General features: G+C 33.9%; 2 protein-coding genes across 4 annotated transcripts; one reads left to right on the forward strand and one right to left on the reverse strand.

Annotated features, from left to right (window-relative positions):
• The first annotated feature begins 15 nt into the window (after nt 1-15).
• Nucleotides 16-12,327, forward strand: ctss1 (cathepsin S, ortholog 1). 3 transcript variants are annotated; one of them, XM_048203380.1, is made up of 9 exons: nt 16-139; nt 3,526-3,611; nt 6,295-6,419; nt 7,645-7,767; nt 8,924-9,079; nt 9,156-9,380; nt 9,604-9,769; nt 9,852-9,957; nt 11,759-12,327. In XM_048203380.1, exons 3-9 carry the CDS (start codon nt 6,297-6,299, stop codon nt 11,868-11,870), a joined length of 1,011 nt encoding a protein of 336 aa, XP_048059337.1. In that variant the 5' UTR covers nt 16-139; nt 3,526-3,611; nt 6,295-6,296; the 3' UTR covers nt 11,871-12,327. The 3 variants fall into 3 exon arrangements, with proteins under 3 accessions (XP_048059337.1, XP_048059336.1, XP_048059339.1); XM_048203379.1 differs by lacking the exons at nt 16-139; nt 3,526-3,611 and adding an exon at nt 3,660-4,151; XM_048203382.1 differs by lacking the exons at nt 16-139; nt 3,526-3,611 and adding an exon at nt 3,973-4,084.
• gpd1c (glycerol-3-phosphate dehydrogenase 1c) lies at nt 12,317-20,541 on the reverse strand. The gene is made up of 8 exons (XM_048203383.1): nt 20,429-20,541; nt 18,748-18,925; nt 17,777-17,917; nt 16,836-16,974; nt 16,652-16,764; nt 14,618-14,851; nt 12,736-12,842; nt 12,317-12,655 (listed from the first exon to the last, which is right to left on the reverse strand). The coding sequence occupies exons 1-8, from the start codon at nt 20,467-20,469 to the stop codon at nt 12,559-12,561; spliced, it is 1,050 nt and encodes a 349-aa protein (XP_048059340.1). The 5' UTR covers nt 20,470-20,541; the 3' UTR covers nt 12,317-12,558.
• Nucleotides 20,542-21,263: the final 722 nt, after the last annotated feature.

Raw genomic sequence — 21,263 nt, forward strand, 5'->3', positions numbered from 1 at the left:
TTTAACACACACAAATAAATAAATAAATAAAAGCATGAATAAATAATTACCAGCCGATGGAGAAACGTCGTAATTTCACACCTCGAGCCATGTAAAATTGTCCTGAGTGATAAATCAATTCCATCATCGAGAGAATGAGGTATCAATTCAACATAAATGAGTGCAGAGAGTTTACTGGGTTAAAAAGAGTGTGTAATCAGGAGAAACACACACTCTCCTGCTGTCACTGTTATTATATGCAAACAGTGTTTTATGAATGACTGTTTGAGTGGATTTTATTTGCTTCAGACTGTGTGTGTGTGTGTGTGTGTGTGATCTCAGATTAATGCAGCATCTGTGGGGCGGGTGAGTGTGTCTGTAATCTGAATGTTTGATTTGTTTTTATTCGCTGAGGCTGCAGCTTTATGAGTCCATATACAAACCGCACTGAAATACAGAAACTCCAGTGTGAGAGACAGAGACAGAGATATGGAGAGGATTGTGTTTGTTTTTGTTTGTGTGAAGATTAGAGGGTTTTACAGCCTCAGCTGATGTTAAAGATCTTTATATAATGAAAGAACAAACACACAAACAGCATCTTCAGATTGAGTCTCAGATGATGAGATATCAGAATGTCAGTTTAAAATAATCACAATCAATCTCATGAATTATGTGATTGTTAATGCTTTTTTTTTTTTTTTTTTTTTTTTACTGAATTTTCTTAATTTTGCCCCTAATATTATATTTGTGATTAGTATTAATGCTTTTAGTTGCTCTATTGATGAAGAAAAAAACAAACAAATATATATATTATAAAGTTGGGTTGAAAATGGACTAACCCAGAGATTGGGTTGTTTTAACCCAGCGATTGGATTATTTTAACCCAGAGATTATTTTTTAACCCAGCCATTGGGTTGTTTTAACTCAACGATTGGGCTGTTTTTACCAAGCGATTGGGTTGTTTTAACCCAGAGATTGGGTTGTTTTAACCCAGCGATTGGGCTGTTTTAACCCAGATATTGGGTTGTTTTAACCCAGCAATTGGGCTGTTTTAACCCAGATATTGGGTTGTTTTAACCCAGCGATTGGGCTGTTTTAACCCAGATATTGGGTTGTTTTAACCCAGCAATTGGGTTGTTTTAACCCAGATATTGGGTTGTTTTAACCCAGAGATTGGGTTGTTTTAACCCAGCGATTGGGCTGTTTTAACCCAGCAATTGGGCTGTTTTAACCCAGATATTGGGTTGTTTTAACCCAGCAATTGGGTTGTTTTAACCCAGCGATTGGGCTGTTTTAACCCAGATATTGGGTTGTTTTAACCCAGCAATTGGGTTGTTTTAACCCAGCGATTGGGCTGTTTTAACCCAGCAATTGGGTTGTTTTAACCCAGAGATTGGGTTGTTTTAACCCAGTGATTGGGTTGTTTTAACCCAGCGATTGGGCTGTTTTAACCCAGATATTGGGTTGTTTTAACCCATCGATTGTTTTTTAACCAGCAATTGGGTTGTTTTAACCCAGATATTGGGTTGTTTTAACCCAGCAATTGGGTTGTTTTAACCCAGCGATTGGGCTGTTTTAACCCAGCGATTGGGTTGTTTTAACCCAGCGATTGGGTTGTTTTTAACCCAGAGATTGGGTTGTTTTAACCCAGCAATTGGGTTGTTTTAACCCAGCGATTGGGCTGTTTTAACCCAGCAATTGGGCTGTTTTAACCCAGCAATTGGGCTGTTTTAACCCAGATATTGGGTTGTTTTAACCCAGCAATTGGGTTGTTTTAACCCAGCGATTGGGCTGTTTTAACCCAGCAATTGGGTTGTTTTAACCCAGAGATTGGGTTGTTTTAACCCAGAGATTGGGTTGTTTTAACCCAGCAATTGGGTTGTTTTAACCCAGAGATTGGGTTGTTTTAACCCAGCAATTGGGTTGTTTTAACCCAGATATTGGGTTGTTTTAACCCAGCAATTGGGTTGTTTTAACCCAGCGATTGGGCTGTTTTAACCCAGATATTGGGTTGTTTTAACCCATCGATTGTTTTTTAACCAGCAATTGGGTTGTTTTAACCCAGAGATGAGATTGGGTTGTTTTAACCCAGAGATTGTTTTTTAACCCAGCCATTGGGTTGTTTTAACTCAACGATTGGGCTGTTTTAACCAAGCGATTGGGCTGTTTTAACCCAGTGATTGGGCTGTTTTAACCCAGAGATTGGGTTGTTTTAACCCAGCAATTGGGTTGTTTTAACCCAGCAATTGGGTTGTTTTAACCCAGAGATTGTTTTTTAACCCAGATATTGGGTTGTTTTAACCCAGCAATTGGGTTGTTTTAACCCAGCGATTGGGCTGTTTTAACTCAGAGATTGTTTTTTTAACCCAGCAATTGGGTTGTTTTAACCCAGCAATTGGGTTGTTTTAATCCAGCGATTGGGCTGTTTTAACCCAGCGATTGGGCTGTTTTAACCCAGATATTGGGTCGTTTTAACCCAGCGATTGTTTTTAACCCAGCGATTGGGTTGTTTAGACCCAGAGATTGGGTTGTTTTAACCCAGCGATTGTTTTTAACCCAGAGATCGGGTTGTTTTAACCCAGCGATTGTTTTTTAACCCATTGGGTTGTTATGACCCAGAGATTGGGTTGTTCAGCGTTGGGTTGTTTTAACCCAGAGATTGGGTTGTTTTAACCCAGAGATTGGGTTATTTTAATTCAGGGATTGGGTTGTTTTTAACCCAGAGATTGGGTTGTTTTAATTCAGCGATTGGGTTGTTTTAACCCAGAGATTGTGTTGTTTTAATCCAGCGGTTGGGTTAAATGTTTGCCCAACCTGCTGGGTAGTTTTATTTAACTCAACTATTGTTTAAAAATTGCTGTATTTCTTGCTTAAAATAAACCCAAAATATGTTGGAAATGAACATTTATTAATAAGTTTAATGAATAATAATTAAACAATAAACATGTATTAAATTGCTTATTAATAAATGTTTACCTTTTGATTATTATTGTTGCCGCTAGTATTTATGTGTCTGATTTTTAATTTCCAACCTATTTTGGGTTCATTTTAAGCCAGACATATAGTAATTTTGAAACAATAGTTGGGTTCAATCAAACTAACCAGCAGGTTGGACAAACATTAACCCAACCGCTGGATTTGTCCATTTTCAACCCAACTTGGGTTGTTTTTAAGTGAGTGTAGAGTTGTAGAAGTGTGTGTGTGTGTGTCTCTGTCTGTCTGTCTGTTTAATTTCATTTTAGAGTGTTTAATTGCCATGACAAAATACTGTACACTTGTATTGTACTGCGTACAAAGCGTGCAGTGTAAAGTAAAATATCATTAGTGCAAGTTCTTCAAGTTTAGGAAGAAAAAGTAGTGCAAAATGAAATTAGTTTTTGGATCAATTTTGTTTTCTCACAATTTTTGTTTTCAGCTTGGACTGTTTTGCTGTTTTTTCAAATATGTAATTTATATCTTTCACAGCTCGACTGACGCCTTCTTTAGTGAGAATAAGTGTACTTATAAGTGCTGACTGCTCTCTGACACTCTTCTGTTGTGTTTCAGCCCATCTGTGGGGTTTTCTGACTGTGATCGCACAGGTCCGTTCTGAAGGATCTCTCATAATCACAGTTCCAGGAGGTGAGCGGAAGGTGAATCTCCCTCGTGTGTCTCTGTCTGTCAGGTTGCTGAGTCAGATCCTCTCCATCTGTGCTTGCGTGCTTCATGCTGCGTGTGTGTCCATGGCAGGAAGATTGTGTCGTGTGTGTGTGTTTTACAGTAAAACACATGAGATTGTGCAGCGTCAGGAACACAGCCGTCAGCATCAGTATCACACACTCCTGCGGGTGTCAAACGTGTCTGAACACACTTTAATACTTACAGCTGGAGGTCTGATCACTCAAATCACCAATACTCAAGGTTTAACTGATCAAACTGAGAAAACAGTCAGCAGACAGAGAGACACACTGACGGGTTTAATTGAGTTCTCATGACAGACACTGGGAACGAGAGAAACACAAACAGAGAGATGGAGTGGAGGATGGGTGTGTGGAGATGTGATGTGACTTCCTCTTTCAGAAGCTGTGAAAGCGTGTGTTTGTCTGATCATCTCTCTCAGACGCTGGTAAGATCTGCATTCACTCCCTTCTGCTTCTGCTCCGCTTCAACATCTCGTTTACTGCACACTACTGGTAAAACGTTTTCTTTTTTAACTACTTTCTAAATCATAGACATCCCAGCTAACAGGGAACGTTCTCTCAAAGTTATGAACAAATGTTCTTTCACACTAATTCAGGGGACCTTTAGTCATTACTTAAATATATACATTGTTGTGAAATAAAAAATGCTGTTAGACTTTTTACTTGTAAGTGTTATTTTATTGAACTTGGATGACACACAAATTATACCTATTGATTCGATATACTATCATGACTTGTCATAGTTTAACATTCATCAAAATACATCAAATACATCAAAAATGTATTTAATTTTAAGTTCTGTTAATGTAAAATACAATCTGACGACGTGTAAACGTGTTTCATTGTTTTGAGTTGTATGAACACTTCTTTTAATTAAGACGAACTTAAGTTAAGTGAAACTGGGCTGGGATTTATATTTCCCATCATGCTTTGCCCATGGCACTTAAAAGGGAGAGTAAATGCTAAAATTAAGTGTTATGTAATGTTTTTTGCACAAGATTAATGGTAAGGGAGATTTAGCAGTAATTAGTGTTTTGTTATGCTAATTTAGAAGAGTTTCTGTTAATGTGGGTTTTTGGAGATTTACCATCAGGGTGATGAAGCGGTGCTTGGTAAGTTCTTGTTACTTCGAAATGCGTTTTATTGTGTCCAAAAAGCATCTTCACCTTACTTAAAACATTATGTTGGATCAACTTAAATAGTTGCATTCATGTTGACAATTATTAAGTTCATGTTACTTAGAAATGTGTTTTTATTGTGGCAAAAAAACATCTTTCACCTTACTTAAAACATTATGTTGGATCAACTCAAAATATTGCTTTGAATTAATGTAATTCTCCCAATTGGCTTAAGTTAAAAATTCTAGTGGAAAACGTTAACATATATTTTTTTGTTGAACCAATGTTTTATTTTTTAGAGTTACGTTTGTTCAAAGTTATCTGGTTGTTAATAATGTTCTCAAAACGTTATTTATATGGAATGTTTATGTTTTTTAAATGTTACTGCTCCTTTCAGAACGTTCAGAGAACATTTAAAAGTAACGTTCACATAACGTTTGATAAACATTAACCTTAACGTTCATATACACCATAAAAAACAATTGTTGGTATAACTTGAAAATGTAAGTTAACTGGTTGCCTTAAAATTTTGAGTTCATTGAAATTAAAATTTTGAGTTAATACAATGAAGGCGATTTGTTTAATCAACACAAACTCAAATATTATGTTATCTGAACCACATTAATTATTGAAGTTGATTTGACAAAAGAAGAAATGTTGTCAAAACTAATCATGAAAATATTTTTTTACAGTGCATAACCAATAAAAAAACGTTTAAAAAATCGGATTTTGTGAACTTTCAGAAATGACATTTTTATAACTTAATGGGAACATTAGAAAAACATAATTTTGTTTGTTGGGTTAAAGACGTTTTCTAAATGTATTTTCAATATCTAATGTAGTAGAGATGTTTTGCAGTCGAGAAAACGCCAAAAAAAACATCTTCCAGATGAAAATTTGCACATCAAACCGATGTTTAAGTAATATTTGTGTGACATCTGGATACTGGAGAATGTTTTACAAGAAAATACCATTTCGGTCTTCAAAATGTTATGTTTAATTCAAGGTTATTTGCTATTTCTTTGTAATTATTTGTGAAATTTACCAGTGATTTCCGGGTAAAAACTGTTTTTATACAAATTTTTTTTAACATTTTTTTTTTTTTACAGTTTTTAATAATATATATATATATATATATATATATATATATATATATATATATATATATATATATATATATACAATAAATATGATAAATAGTTAAATAAATAATATATAATATGTGATATAGTCTAAATACCATGTTATATGAATGTGGTTATTATTTATTTTTAATTAATTACTTAGCAGATGCTAATAAGTGACAAATGAGGAACAACAAAAGAGTTTATAATATGAACTGATTAAACGTTTATGCTGAAAAAAGAGTACTAGACACTTTGGATAAAAATGCATTTTAAGTCTACCAAATCCATGAATGTAAAAGTGTGTGTGTGTGTGTGTGTGTGTGTGTGTGTGTGTGTGTGTGTGTGTGTGTGTGTGTGTGTGTGTGTGTGTGTGTGTGTGTGTGTGTGCAGGTATGCTGGTGGTCAGGTTTGTTCTGGTTCTTCTGTCTGTGGCTCTGGTCTGTTCTGAGATCAGCCGTCTGACTGATCAGTGGATGGCCTGGAAATCTCAACACAATAAGAGCTACAGAAACACAGTGAGTACACACACACACACACACACACACACACACACACACACACACACATGAATGAATGACCCACTGAACTCAGATCAGAATGAGGTTTGTGTTTCTGTCTGTGACACCTGAGCTCTGAATATCATCAATCACATCATGTTCATCCACACACAGCAGGACTGAGCCTCCGGTGCGACACAATCAGCTCAAGTGAGCCGTAAAATGATTAAATAATCGCAGCATGCAGGACTGTGATTGGTCGGCTCTAATCTGTCAGAGGACTGTAACCGTCACGTACAGCCAAGCTGTCGTGTGTTGTGTCTAGTGCACACTAAGAGAGCATCTGATTGACATTTAGGGGTTAATCTGAATTCTTTTATATATTTATATTTATTTTTTCTTATGAATCTTTGATGATTATTTAACTGGCTGGAAGTTGCATGAAGCCAGTCTGCACTGTAAAAATGATTTTATGGTGAAGTAAATGCTACAGAAAAAACAAATGTCATTTTTACATGAAAAAGTTAGTTCAGGCAAGAATTTAAAAAATTAAGTAAATTCTATATTAGTACTAAATTTAAGCTTGTAGAAATTAAAGCGTAAATATCAACATTACAAAATTAAGTAAAACTACTGAACTTTTCTGATACTGGTGTTCCCATCATGCACTGGGCCTTGAATAATTCATGAGGTCGATTTTTCACTGTTTTCCAGCTGTTTTTACATCGTTTTATCATTGCTTTTGTGGTTTTGTTTAGTAACTTGCCATTTTGTGATATTTGGAGTTCATTTTCTACTCAAAATGCCACATTCACACTCAAAACGATCCATCGAATGTTACCGTCACTGTGTATTGTGAACCAAGTTTTGAGGTCTCTGTGTTCAGATGTCATGTTACTTCTAATGTGAAGATATGATATCTATTGTATTATTCACTTAACTGTTTCTAAGTAAAACATACACTTTAAAAGCATGGTTTAATTCAGTGTTATGTTGTTTGAGTAAAACATATTGCAAAATAAACTTCAACAAAGTAGAAATTACTCAACCTTTTACTGGCCAAGTTAAAATTACTTATTTTCTTTGTTAATTTTACTTATCTTATAGTAGAGTTACTTAATTCCATATTTGAAATTTACTTTAAAAATATGCATGCAAAAACTTGCGAAAGAAAAATTAAGTAATTCTTACTTGTTTTTTACAGTGTGAGTTAGTCAGAGTTGTGTGTGTGTGTGTGTTGTAGAGAGAGGAGCGCCACAGGAGAGCCGTCTGGGAGCAGAATCTTCTGGAGATCCTCAAACACAATGAGGAGACGGCCGTCGGTCTGCACACATTCACTCTGGGACTGAACCAGCTCAGCGACATGGTGCTGAAACACCTTCCTTCAAAAGAAGAATCTGAGAATAGAATCTTAGATATTGAGGGGACTATATTTCTCCTAAAATTAAATTATTAAAATCTAAAATTAAAATAAGTTTAAAATAAAAACATTCTACATAAAAATTAATTATATCATTAAAAAAATGTACATTTAAAATGAAGTAATTTTAAAATAAAAACAATATACATAAAAATTAATTAAATAATAAAAATGTCAAATTAAAGTTATTTAAAAATACAAACATTCAAAATAAAAAAACATTTTAAAAATGTATGAAATCATAAAAAATGTCAAATTAAAAAACATAAATGAATTTTAAATTATTTAAATTAACAATCAACAACAAAAAAAACAGTTGCTAAAAATTACTAACAAGTTCAAGTCATTTTAAAAATATAAACAATCAAAATAAAACTAATTAAATCATAAAAATGTAAATTTAAAATAAATGATTTTAAAATAAAAACAATCTACATAAAAATGAATTAAATCATAAAAAATGTACATTTAAAATGAAGTCATTTTAAAATAAAAACAATATACGTAAAAATTAATTAAATAATAAAAATGTCAAATTAAAATCATTTAAAAATACAAACATTCAAAATAAAAAAAAATTAAAAATGTATGAAATCATAAAAAATGTAAAATAAAAAAAGAATTTTAAATTGATTTAAATTAACAATCTACAAAAAAAAGTTACTAAAAATTACTAACAAATTCGTCATTTTAAAAATATAAACAATCAAAATAAAACTAATGAAATCATAAAAATGTAAATTTAAAACAAATGATTTTAAAATATCAATCTACATAAAATAATAAAATAAAAATGGCAAATTAAAATAATGTTTTAAATATATCACTCAAAATAAAATATTTACAAAAAATTAATTAAATCATGTCAAATTCTTAATCAGAAGTCAAACTGATCAAAATTAAGAGAAAGAATATCTGCTCGCGAAGAAGAAAAACAACCTAAATTCAAACTAGTTTAATGTATTTCTTCTTATTTTATGAAGCATAAACTCACTTTTGATACATTTTTCAGAAAAGCAAGACGTTCCTGTTAAAGTTGTTTTCTCATGTCGGTGCAGGTCAAAGGTCACATGAATGTGTGTGTGTGTGTGTGTGTGTTCAGACTGCAGATGAAGTCAATCCTCTGATGAACGGTTTACTGGAGGAAGATTTTCCCGACATCAACGTGACGTTCAGCCCTCCGTCACATGATCACCTGACCGTCCCTCCCAGAGTCAACTGGACGGAGCGCGGGATGGTCAGTCCCGTCCAGAACCAGGTGTGTGTGTGTGTGTGTGCAGTCAGAGTGTGTGTGTGATCACAGGAGCGTAACGCACGCGTGTGTGTGTGTTCAGGGCCCGTGCGGCTCCTGCTGGGCCTTCAGTGCTGTCGGGGCTCTGGAGGGGCAGATGAAGAGAAGAACCGGCGCTCTGGTTCCGCTGAGTCCACAGAACCTGCTGGACTGCAGCGTGAGTTTGGGGAACCGCGGCTGTAAGGGCGGATACCTGAGCCGAGCCTTTCTCTACATCATCCAGAACAAAGGCATCGACTCCAACACCTTCTACCCGTACGAACACAAGGTACTTCAGATCACAGCCGAACCATGAAGCAGGGAATCTCAAAACTGGGAGATTGTGACCCCTGGAGGATCATGAGGGAACTGTAGCAGGCTAATGAAAAGCTAATAATTGAAAAAAAATGAATTAAATCATAAAAACGTAAATTTAAAATAAATAATGTGAGTTGCTGAAAGCCTGATCTGAAGCTCTGAAGGCTGTCGTGATGATGTCGTGATGTTTACAGGAGGGTGTGTGTCGATATTCTGTGACGGGAAGAGCGGGATACTGCTCAGGATTCCGGATTCTTCCCCCTCACAACGAGGGAGCGCTGCAGTACGCCGTCGCTAACATCGGCCCTGTGTCCGTCGGCATAAATGCCAGACCTGCTTCCTTCCACAGATACAGAGGAGGTAAGACACACACACACACACACACACACACACACACATGTTTATTAGCTGTCTGAATGTGTGTGTGTGTGTGTGTGTTCAGGAATCTACAGTGATCCGAAGTGCAGCTCTGGATTGGTCAATCATGCGGTTCTCGTGGTCGGTTACGGGTCAGAAAATGGGCAGGATTACTGGCTGGTGAAAAACAGGTTGATTTTCACTTTATACAAAAATATTATCTGACAGATACGACATTAAAGGGTTAATTCAGCCAGAAGTGATATTTCTGTCATTAATTACTCTCCCTCATGTCGTTCCACACCTGTGAGACCTTCGTTCATCTTCAGATCACACTGGTTCAGACATGCTTGAAACATGCAATTCTGTTTTTCTTCTGCCACGGAATAAAATATAAAATAATGACTTTTTATCTAACAATTCAGACTTTTTAAGTTTATATCTTGCAACTTTTTTCCCCTCAGAATGCCAATTTATAAACTAGCAATTGCAATTTTAAATCTCGGAATTCTTTTTTTTCTTTTTTTTTCTGTCACAGAATAAAAAAACTAAAATTTAATTGTACTTTTTAACTTTTTAAGTTGCGACTAATTTTTTATTTTGTCATTTCTTTTGTAATTTCAACTTGTGTCATAATTGACTTTTTCATCTCATTATTTTACTTTTTAACATAATTATGACTTTTTATCTCATCGTTTTAATCTCATACTTTCACCTTTTGATTTCATAATTTCAACTGTTATCTCATAATTTCGATTTGGCAATTATGACTTTATCTCATAATTTTGACTTTATATCATAATTCTAACTTTTTTCTGTTTTGCTTGAGCTTCTGTTTACCATAACTGACATGTGATCAATGTTTATACGTGAAGAAAAGCCTAAATAAATTTCATCAAAAATATCTTAATTTGTGTTCTGAAGATGAATGAAAGTCTTACAGGTGTGAAACAACATGAGGGAGAGTAATTAATGATAGAAATTGTCAATTTTGGGTGAACTAACCCTTGAAAAGTTATTTTGTCATGTGATTCACTGCAAAAAATGCTGTTCTTACTTAGAGTTTTTGTCCAGTCAAAATATCTTAAAGTTCTTAAATCAAAAAGCATTTTCTTGACAAGTAAAAATTATTTTCCTTTTTTTTTAGGAAAAATAAGTTAAAATTAAGTCTTAATCCAAACAGAAAACAAGATTATATATCTACGGAAGAGGATTAGGGCCAAGCAATAATAAAAAAATAAAACCATCTCGAGATTAAAGTTGTTAAATTTTGAGAAAAAACTCATTAAATTTCAAGAAAAAAAGTCAAAATAAAATGTTGAGAATAAAGTCATTAAATTACGAGAAAAAAGTCATTAGATTATGAGAACAAACTTGTTAAATTATGAGAAAAAAAGTTGTTATATTTCGAGAAAAAGTCATTAAATTACGAGAAAAAAGTCGTTAAATTTAACAACTTTTTTCTCATAATTTAATGAGTTTATTCTCAACATTTTATCTCGACTTTTTTCTCAAAATTTAACTACATTTTTCTCGTAATTTAATGAGTTTATTCTCAACATTTTATCTCGACTTTTTTCTTGAAATTTAACGAGTTTTTTCTCGAAATTTAACAACTTTAATCTCGAGATGGTTTTATTTTTTTATTATTGCTTGGCCCTAATCCTCTTCTGTGTATATCTTATTTTTGGTTTGAAATAAGATTATTTTGCTTGTGTTAAGGAAAAAACTCACTTAATTTTAACTTATTTTTCCTGAAAACAAGAAAATAATTTTTACTTGTCAAGAAAATGCTTCTTGATTTAAGAACTTAAGATATTTTGACTAGAAACAAGACTAAAACTCTAAGAACAGCATTTTTTGCAGTGTTTTAATATTATAATATCAAGTTCCAGTATTTGAGTGTGAGCTCTACTGACCTCTAGTGGTGTAAATATGAAGTGATTATTGATTATTTGAGGAGGATCATTCTGTTTTCTGTCTGTCTGTCAGCTGGGGGACGGCGTGGGGTGAAAAGGGCTTCATACGCATGGCACGAAATAAAAACATGTGTGGAATATCCAGGTTTGCCATTTACCCCACCATCTCATCTGATCCGATCTGATGGTCCTGAGACACTGGAGTGGGACATGTCTTATAAAATATCTGTTTTTTTAAATAATATTCTTTAGTTTATATCACAACAACTTCAAATCTGGAACACAAGTTGTCTTTGGCTTTGATTTTCATGCAATTTTAGAGTTATTTAGTTAAATATATATTTTATATAAAACCCAAAATGTTTAGCTCAGTACATTCGCTTTACAGTAAACTTAAACTTTTATTTCATTTTATCAAGTGTCTTGTTTGACTGTTTGCAATTGATGTTGTTTGAAATAAAGTTGATATTGATAGTTAGAAGCAGGTGGGAGGAGCATTCTCATTCTACAGCATCTGATTGGACGAAAACCTCATTAATGTCAGTCTTTAATTGATTAAAACTTTCTGTTGTTTTAATAAGTGTAATTGTGTGTTGTGTTTGAGTGTTGTGAGAATAAATAAAGCTCAAAGTTTGATTCAAATAAGCAGCATGGCTTTTATTGTTTGTGTTTGACATGACATTTTACACGAATCTATCTATGAGACGAATGTAAAACGGCGCCGGTCTAACCGTACTGTGCGTTCATCAGCGATACAGTCCTGAGTCAGAAATAACACAAATACTGTTGCAGTGCATTAAAACATCCTGGACTGATGATCATAATCGACTTTAGTTCAGTAGTGTCAGCAGTGTGCGGGCCGGGCCGGGCCGGTCACATGTGCTCTGGGTGATTCTGAAGGCAGCTGATGAAGTCCTTCACCGGCCGACCCTCGAAACAGATCTGATACACGGACACGAACAGAGGAAACCTACACACACACACACAGATATCAGACACGCACAGCTGAGCATGTGACGATGATGTAATGATGATGTCACTGGGACTCACTTGTCAATCATGTTTCTCTTCTGAAGGATCTTGTGCACCTCTGCAGACGTCTGAGGGCCCTGAAGCTTCTGACCGTTCAGCATCTCAGCTTCCAGTTCCACTATTGACTAATGAAAGACAGGAAGAACAAGTGAATAATAGAGGAATGAACTTTAAATCACTCAACAGATCAGCGTTTTGTTCCTTCGCTCCAGTTGAAGCTCTCGGACTCGACGGTCTGTTCTGATTGATCTGGTCTGTGTGTGCTGAAGAGACGTTGTGTAGTTAAATGAAATAATAATGTGCTTTTTATGTTAGAATTATTGGTAAAAACTAGTAATTTACAGGGAAATAAAATATACGGAAATAACAGAAAAATCTCCAAAAAAAAGCATAAATTTACTGTTTATATTTTATTAGAATTAAATAATAAGTTAATGATGTTAGTTTTACGGAAGAGGATTAGGGCCAAGCAATAATAAAAAAAATAAAACCATCTCGAGATTAAAGTTGTTCAATTTCGAGAAAAATGTCGAAATAAAATGTTGAGAATAAAGTCATTAAATCACGAGAAAAAACTCGTTAAATTTTGAGAATAAAGTCATTAAATTAGGAGAAAAAAAGTCAAATTATGAGAACAAATTCGTAATTTATCGAATTTGTTCTCGTAATTTAACAACATTTTTCTCATAATTTAACGAATTTGTTCTCGTAATTTAATGACTTTATTCTCAACATTTTATCTCGACTTTTTTCTCGAAATTTAACGACATTTTTCTCATAATTTAACGAATTTGTTCTCGTAATTTAACAACTTTTTTCTCATAATTTAATGACTTTATTCTGAACATTTTATCTCGACTTTTTTCTCGAAATTTAACGAGTTTTTCTCATAATTTAATGACTTTATTCTCAACATTTTATTTCGACTTTTTTCTCGAAATATAACAACTTTAATCTCAAGATGGTTTTATTTTTTTATTATTGCTTGGCCCTAATCCTCTTCCGTATAGTTTATATCTCACAATTCTGTTTTTTTTTCTGCCACGGAATAACAAAATAAAAAAGTAATAAACTTTCTATCTTAACATTTCAGACTTTTTTTAGTTTGTATCTTGCAACTTTTTTCCCCTCAGAATGGCAATTTATAAACTTGCAAATCTCGGAATTGTACATTTTTCTTGGAATTCTGTTTCTTTTATTTCTGCCACAGAATAAAAAAACTAAAAATTAATTGTAACTTTTTATCTCAGAATTCAGACTTTTTTCTTGTCCAAATTCTGAGATAAGAAGCTGCGACTACTTTTCTAATTTTGTCGTTTCTTGGCGTAGATCTGTGATTGTCTCATAATTTCAACTTTTTCATCTCACTATTTTACTTTTTAACATAATTATGACTTTTTATCTTATCATTTCTACCTTTTATCTCAGTTTTGAAGTAAGTCATAATTCTGACTTTTTATCTCATTATTTTGACTTTATATCATAATTCTAACTTTTTTCTCAATTTCTTTTTTTCTTTTTTTTTGGCATGGAATAAAAAATAAAAAATGTAATTATGACTTTTCATCTAACAATTTAGTTTTTTTTCTTGCAATTCGGAGTTTATATCTTGCGATTCAACTTTCTTCCTAAGATCTGCGATTTAAAAACTTGCAATTGAAGCTTAAATCTCGAAATTGTGGCTTTTTGTCTTGGAAAATGTTTCAGAATCTCACGATTCTGAGATAATATCTCACATTTTTGTGAATTTTCTCAGGATTGCAAGAAAAAAAGTCCAAATTCTGAGATCAGAAGTCACGACTACTTTTTTGTTTTGTCGTGGTGTAGATCCGTGTTTGACACAGAGCCTGTGAAGCGCTGCTCATCATGTGATCATCAGTGTGTGATGCGTCAGTTGGACCTTCTGCGAGCGAGCGAAGGCCTCCGCCACGCGCCGGTTGCGTCCGCCGTAGCAGGTGGTGATGAGGTCGGCGACGCCGCAGCTCTCCAGGAAGGTGGCGGAGGAGACGGCGCTCTTGCAGAAGAGTTTGGAGAAGGCCACCATCTCCATGAGCCCCAGTCTGATGACGGCAGCTTTAGTGTTGTCCCCGAAGCCCAGGCCGTCACAGAAGCCTGCGCCCACCGCCACAATGTTCTAGCAGAGACACAGTACAGCTGCGCTCATAAACACACACAGCGCACAATCTGCAAAATGTTGATCATTTACAAAAAGAGGGATTATAAAAATTGCATGTTGTTGTTTTTTTTATTTAGAACTGCCTTAAACAACTTTAGAACAGGATTATCTGTGTAAATTGTACTTATTTCCAGTATTTCCAGTTAGAAATTTTAATTTTATCAACTATTACAAAACATAAAAACCAACCCCTGATCTACAATAAAATTCAGTGTCATCATTCTGACATGTACAGAAGCCCATTTCTGCCACATAAGAAAACTAAATCATGCATTATTATGAGATAAAAAGTCTTATTTATGACATTACATTTTTATAATTATAACATAAAAGTAATAATTATGAGATAAAATTATGGATTTCTAAGTCAGTAATGACTGTTCTCAAGTTATGAGAACTTTTTATCTCATAATTTTGACTTTTCACCTCATTATTTTGACTATTTTACATAATTATTTCAACTTCTTTGTCTCATAATTTTAACTTGTCATAAGTATGACTTTTTATCTCATAATTTTGATTTTACATACCATAATTCTGACTTTTTTTACCATAAATTCATTTTATCTCAAAATTTCAACTTCAAAATCTCCACTTTATCTCATAATTTCGACTTGTCATCATTATGACTTTTTATCTCATAATTTCGAATTCTTTGTCTCATAATTATGTTTATCTCATAATTTCAAGTTTTTATCTCATAATTTCAAGTTTTTACCTCATAATTCTGACTTTTATCATAATTTCATATATTTTCTCATAATTTTGAATTTTTTTGTCATAAAAGTGACTTTTTATTTCATAATTTCAACTTTTTATATCATAATTTCTAACTTTTTATCTCACAATATCAACTTTATTTCATAATTTTAAGTTTTTCTCATAAAACTTTTTTTATCTCAACATTTCAGCTTTTTATATCATAATTTAACTTTTTAACAACTTCTTTTAATCATATAATTTTAAGTTTGTCATCATCAAGACTTTTTATCTCATAATTCCAACTTTTTATCTCATAATTTTAACTTGTCATAAGTATGACTTTTTATCTCATAATTTTGACTTTACATACCATAATTCTGACTTTTTTTTTTACCATAAATTCATTTTATCTCAAAATTTCAACTTCAAAATCTCCACTTTATCTCATAATTTCGACTTGTCATCATTATGACTTTTTATCTCATAATTTCGAATTCTTTGTCTCATAATTATGTTTATCTCATAATTTCAAGTTTTTAACTCATAATTTCAAGTTTTTACCTCATAATTCTGACTTTTTATCATAATTTCATATTTTTTCTCATAATTTTGATTTTTTTTGTCATAAAAATGACTTTTTATTTCATAATTTCAACTTTTTATATCATAATTTCTAACTTTTTATCTCACAATTTCAACTTTATTTCATCATTCTAAGTTTTTCTCATAAAACTTTTTTATCTCAACATTTCAGCTTTTTATATCATAATTTAACTTTTTAACGACTTCTTTTAATCATATAATTTTAAGTTTGCCATCATCAAGACTTTTTATCTCATAATTTTAACATTTTCCATAATCATTACTCGTTTTGTCCCATAATTTTAACTCTTTGTCATAATGACATCTTTTTCATCTTATAATTTTTACCAAAACATGCAAAAAAAGCAATTTTTCCCCCCTAATGTGGTGTAAATTTGCTTTAAAGGCTTTAAAGATGGATTCTAGAACACTGTGAAACACACTGCAGTCATGTGTGTGTGTGTGTTCAGGCACCTTCAGCGCTCCGCACAGCTCCACCGTGTCGCTCTCCTTCACCACAGTGATGCGGAAGTTTGGCGTCTGCAGAAGCTCTTTGAAGATCTTGCCGTTGGGTTCATTAGTGGCTCCTGAAACACACACAGGATCGTAAACACACTGAAGCACATGAGGTCAAGCGCTCTGCAGGATTCTCACGCACCGATGGTCGTCTCGCAGAACTTCTCCTCCGCCACCTCAGTGGCGATGTTGGCGCCCATCAGCACACTGACCTCGATCTCCAGCTTGGACCTGATGATGTCAGAGATCAGAGTCAGACCATCCGGACCCTCGTCGATGCCCTAAACACACACACACACACACACAAGATGAGTTTGGAACGGACTACTAGTGCACTGCATACTATACTATTTTAAAAAAATACTATGTGAAACAGTATACACAATGCAAACAGTAAAAGTTTTTATGTTGCATGTTTAACCCACCAAACATTTTGAGACAATCTAAAAATCAGCCTGATGAAGTAGTCTTTGATAATATCTATTCAAATGCAATATAGATGCAAAACCTAATCTGAAAATACACTTAATACACAGTTACACACACACACACACACACACACACACACATATTATTTGACTGTATTAATAAATTCTTTTTTACTTACTTAAACACTACTGATTGAAAATATGTAATATTTCTGTAAAATAAGTATTATTTCAAATAGAAATACATGGTGCATCATTTAGAGGTGAATATTGTCTAGAACCATATAGAAAAATATTAAAGAATAAATATTGTTAACTAAAGGAAATAAACTAAATAAATCTCAAATAAAATAAAATAATAGATGAAAAACTTATTTCAGTAACATTTCTCATTTTCATTTTGTTTAAGTTGAAGAACTTACCCAAACTGAAACAAAACTAAAAGCTCAAATAAAAATAAATAAAACCTAAATAATAATATTTAAAAAAAAATACAAAAACACATAACGAAATGACTTAAAGCATGTCTAAAATTAAAATAAAAACTAAAAAAAGTATAAAAACAAAAGCAAATTCAAAATATTAGCAAAAGCTCTAGTAGTAAACAAATAATACTAAAATAACACTGATTACAGTAATGGCGATTGACTCGTACTTTAATGAGGGAGATCCCGAGGGCTCCGGGTTTGACGTGAGGTTTCATCTGGTCACAGATTTTCACAATAAACTGATGAGGAATGACGAAGATCAGGAAGTCGGCTCCGCTCGTGGCCTCCGTGACGTCAGGAACAGCCACCTGTGGAAACACATTTGACTCTCTGAACGCAGATGGAAATACACTCATGAGCTGGTTTAGATCAGTGGTTCTTAGAGATATAGTTCACCCAAAAATAAAAACTCATTTACTCACAGCTGCTGGTCCCCATTCACTTCCATAGTATGAGCAAAATACACTGCAAGTCAATGGGGACCAGCAACATTCTTCAAAATATCTTCTTCTGTGTTCAACAGATCAAAGAAACAGGTTTGAGAGTGAGTAAATGATGACACAATGTTCATTTTTGGTTGAACTATCCCTTTAACCTTTATAACGTACAGACCACTCACTGTCCAGCACAATATAAAGACACAGAGCTTGAATGATTGCTACACAACTTTTATTACTCCTTCAGCTTTGACCTAGTTATAGTCTGCTTGAGTAGCTGTTATATGAGTCATTATTAATCCGGCTCATCCACATCTGGTTGAAAGTTGAACGTTTTTTTAAAGTGCAACAGAACTAGTAGATAAACCGTGATTTAATCTAGATTTGGGCTTAATGCGTATTGGTGAAATGTTCTTATGTTGCATGTCGTAGGTTACAGTAGTTGCATGTGTCATCATTATTAATGTGTGTCTGGTTGAGAAACATGCCGACGCTGCAGTAATGTGTAGATGAGTTCAAAGGTGATCTGTGCAAAGTTCATCACTTTAATCTGTGTGTCAATTTAATTTACTGATAACATCTAATAATAAACTCTAGGTAATCTGGCTTACTGTTCTTTGAAGTACCACGTGTAAATCAAAGTGCCATGGTATTATGATCTGATCCCAGCACTGTACTAACGCTCATGAGGAGACACACACCACATTTTTGGGCAGTTTGTGTCCGGGCAGGTACTTGACATTCTCGTGTTCGGTGTTGATGATCTCTGTGAGTTTGCGTCCGTCAATCATCTCCTCATAAACCCACATCTTCACCATCGGGTCGAAGCGGTTTGACGCTTTCACATTGTGACCGATGATCTTGGCGATGGCAGAACCCCTGAACAACAACACAAACAAACAAACACACACAAGAGTTAACCAAGTACCACACAGCTAACAAAAATATGTTTTATATATGTATTATATGTTCTATACTGTTCTCTGAATGTTCAAAACATCCAGTTTATTAAATGTTTTAAAATGTTTTACGGGAACATTCCATTTTATCATTCTTCGAACGTAACTTTTGAATGTTTATTTCAATAAACATTTTGTTACTTGAAATAAAGCTCAAATAAAGTCAAATAGATTTCAGAAAACTTATTTCAGTTAAATTTCTAGTTTTCATTTAGTTTAAGTTGAAGCATTTAAATGAACAACTCAAGAACTTACCCCAACTGAACTGAAAATAACTCAAATAAAAATAAATTAAACCTAAATAGTAATATTTAAAAAAGAAAAAATTACAAAAGAACATAACAAAAATTTATAAAATTAAAATAAAAGCTAAAAAAGTATAAAAACAAAAGCAAATTCAAAATATTAGCAAAAACTAATAGTAAACGAATAATACTAAAATAACACCGATTACAGTAATGGCGATTGGCTCGTACTTTAATGAGGGAGATCCCGAGGGCACATGACACATCACTAACCAAGAGTTAACCAAGTACCACGGTACACACCTAACAAAAATATGTTCTAAGAACGTTATAATAACGTTCCCATTAGGTTATGAAAACATTATTTCTGATTAAATGTTCTCTGAATGTTCAAAACATCCAGTTTATTAAATGTTTTAAAGGGAACTTTCCATTGTATCATTCTTCAAACGTTAATTTTGAATGTTCTCTGAATGTTCTGAAACAAACGTTAGACAAACATCCAACTAAAACTTTTCAAGAAGATATTATTTTTGTTATCAGTGGAACATACCCAGCTAACAGGGAACGTTCTGGCAAGGTTCTCTCAAAGTTAATATAATATAATAACGTTAATATAATGTTCGTTAAATGTTTTGTTACCTTAATGTTCTCAAAACGTTTTAGTTTGTCTGTTTTTTGTTTCAGAACGTTCAGAGAACAATCAAAAGTAACGTTCCCATAATGTTTGAAGAATGATGAAATTGCATGTTCCTTTAACGTTCACATAACCAAGAAAAACATTTGTAAATATTTAAGAACTTCTCTTTCAGAGAACATTTAACGTTTTCACAGCTTAATGGGGACGTTAGCAAACGTATTTTGTTTGCTGGGATGTGAGAGGAATCGTATTCTTACAAAGTAACGCGGTAAATTACAAATATGGCAATCATATCAGATCAACACAGTAGTTTTGTAAGCGCGTGAACACATACACACGCGCATCTATACAAACACACACGTGGAAACGCAAGACAGACGCCGCTGAAAATGAAACTGGTCGCGCGTCTGGCGTCGCGTCGCGTCGCGTTCAGTGTTGACTGCGTAGTAGAAAAACTGCAAACAGCTGCTACATGCATCATCATCATCATAATCATATCAACTGGAAACCCCCGTTTGATACATGAGACGGAACTCACCAGTTTCCAGAGCCAATAATACAAACTTTCTTTCCAGGCATTGTGTTGTTGTCTGTTGACCAGTCAGTGAGAGAGTGAAGTTTGACTTCCTGACACACCCGTCATAGAGAGAGAGAGAGAGAGAGAGAAAGAAAGAATGTAACAGGTCTGGATTCGTCTCTATTCCTAGATTCCTTCTTTCTGTGCATCTAAGCCTAATACTGACACTTAATCATAATCAGAATGGAAATCATTTTTGATATATGCATGCCCTATAATGCTTTCATCTCAGCTTAACTTACATGATGTTATTTGTCTTAAAGGGGACCTATAATGTCCCTTTTACAAGATGTCTCTGGTGTCTGTAAACTTTCAGCTCAAAATACCCCACAGATCATTTATTATAGCTTGTCAAATTTGCCCCTATTTGGGTGTGAGCAAAAACACGCTGTTTTTGTGTGTGTCCCTTTAAATGCAAATGAGCTCCGCTTTCCAGAAGAGGGCGGAGCTTTAACAGCTCAACAACAACAAAGCTGGAGAATCTCACGCAGCCAAAATGACGAAAGTGTTCAGCCTTACATTGTTCAAACCGGAGTCGACACTGATGGAGAGACTCAGGAAGAAGTTACAACTTTTAGACGTTTCTGAATGGTTAGTGGATAAATTGATGTAGTTGCTGTGGAGTTGATTCAACTCATCCACTAGCATGTGCCGTCATGTTCATCTTTTGTGTTGAATTGACCCTCGTTTGTGAAGCAGTCCGGCGTAAAATGACGGCATGACAACAACACTCGACTACAACAACTCTTCCTCTTCTCTAAAGCAGCCCAACATGGCCCCGCCCCCTTTGTTGCGT

The sequence above is a fragment of the Megalobrama amblycephala genome, linkage group LG9 (genome assembly GCF_018812025.1).
Source record: "Megalobrama amblycephala isolate DHTTF-2021 linkage group LG9, ASM1881202v1, whole genome shotgun sequence".
In the NCBI taxonomy this organism is placed as follows: Eukaryota; Metazoa; Chordata; class Actinopteri; order Cypriniformes; family Xenocyprididae; genus Megalobrama; species Megalobrama amblycephala.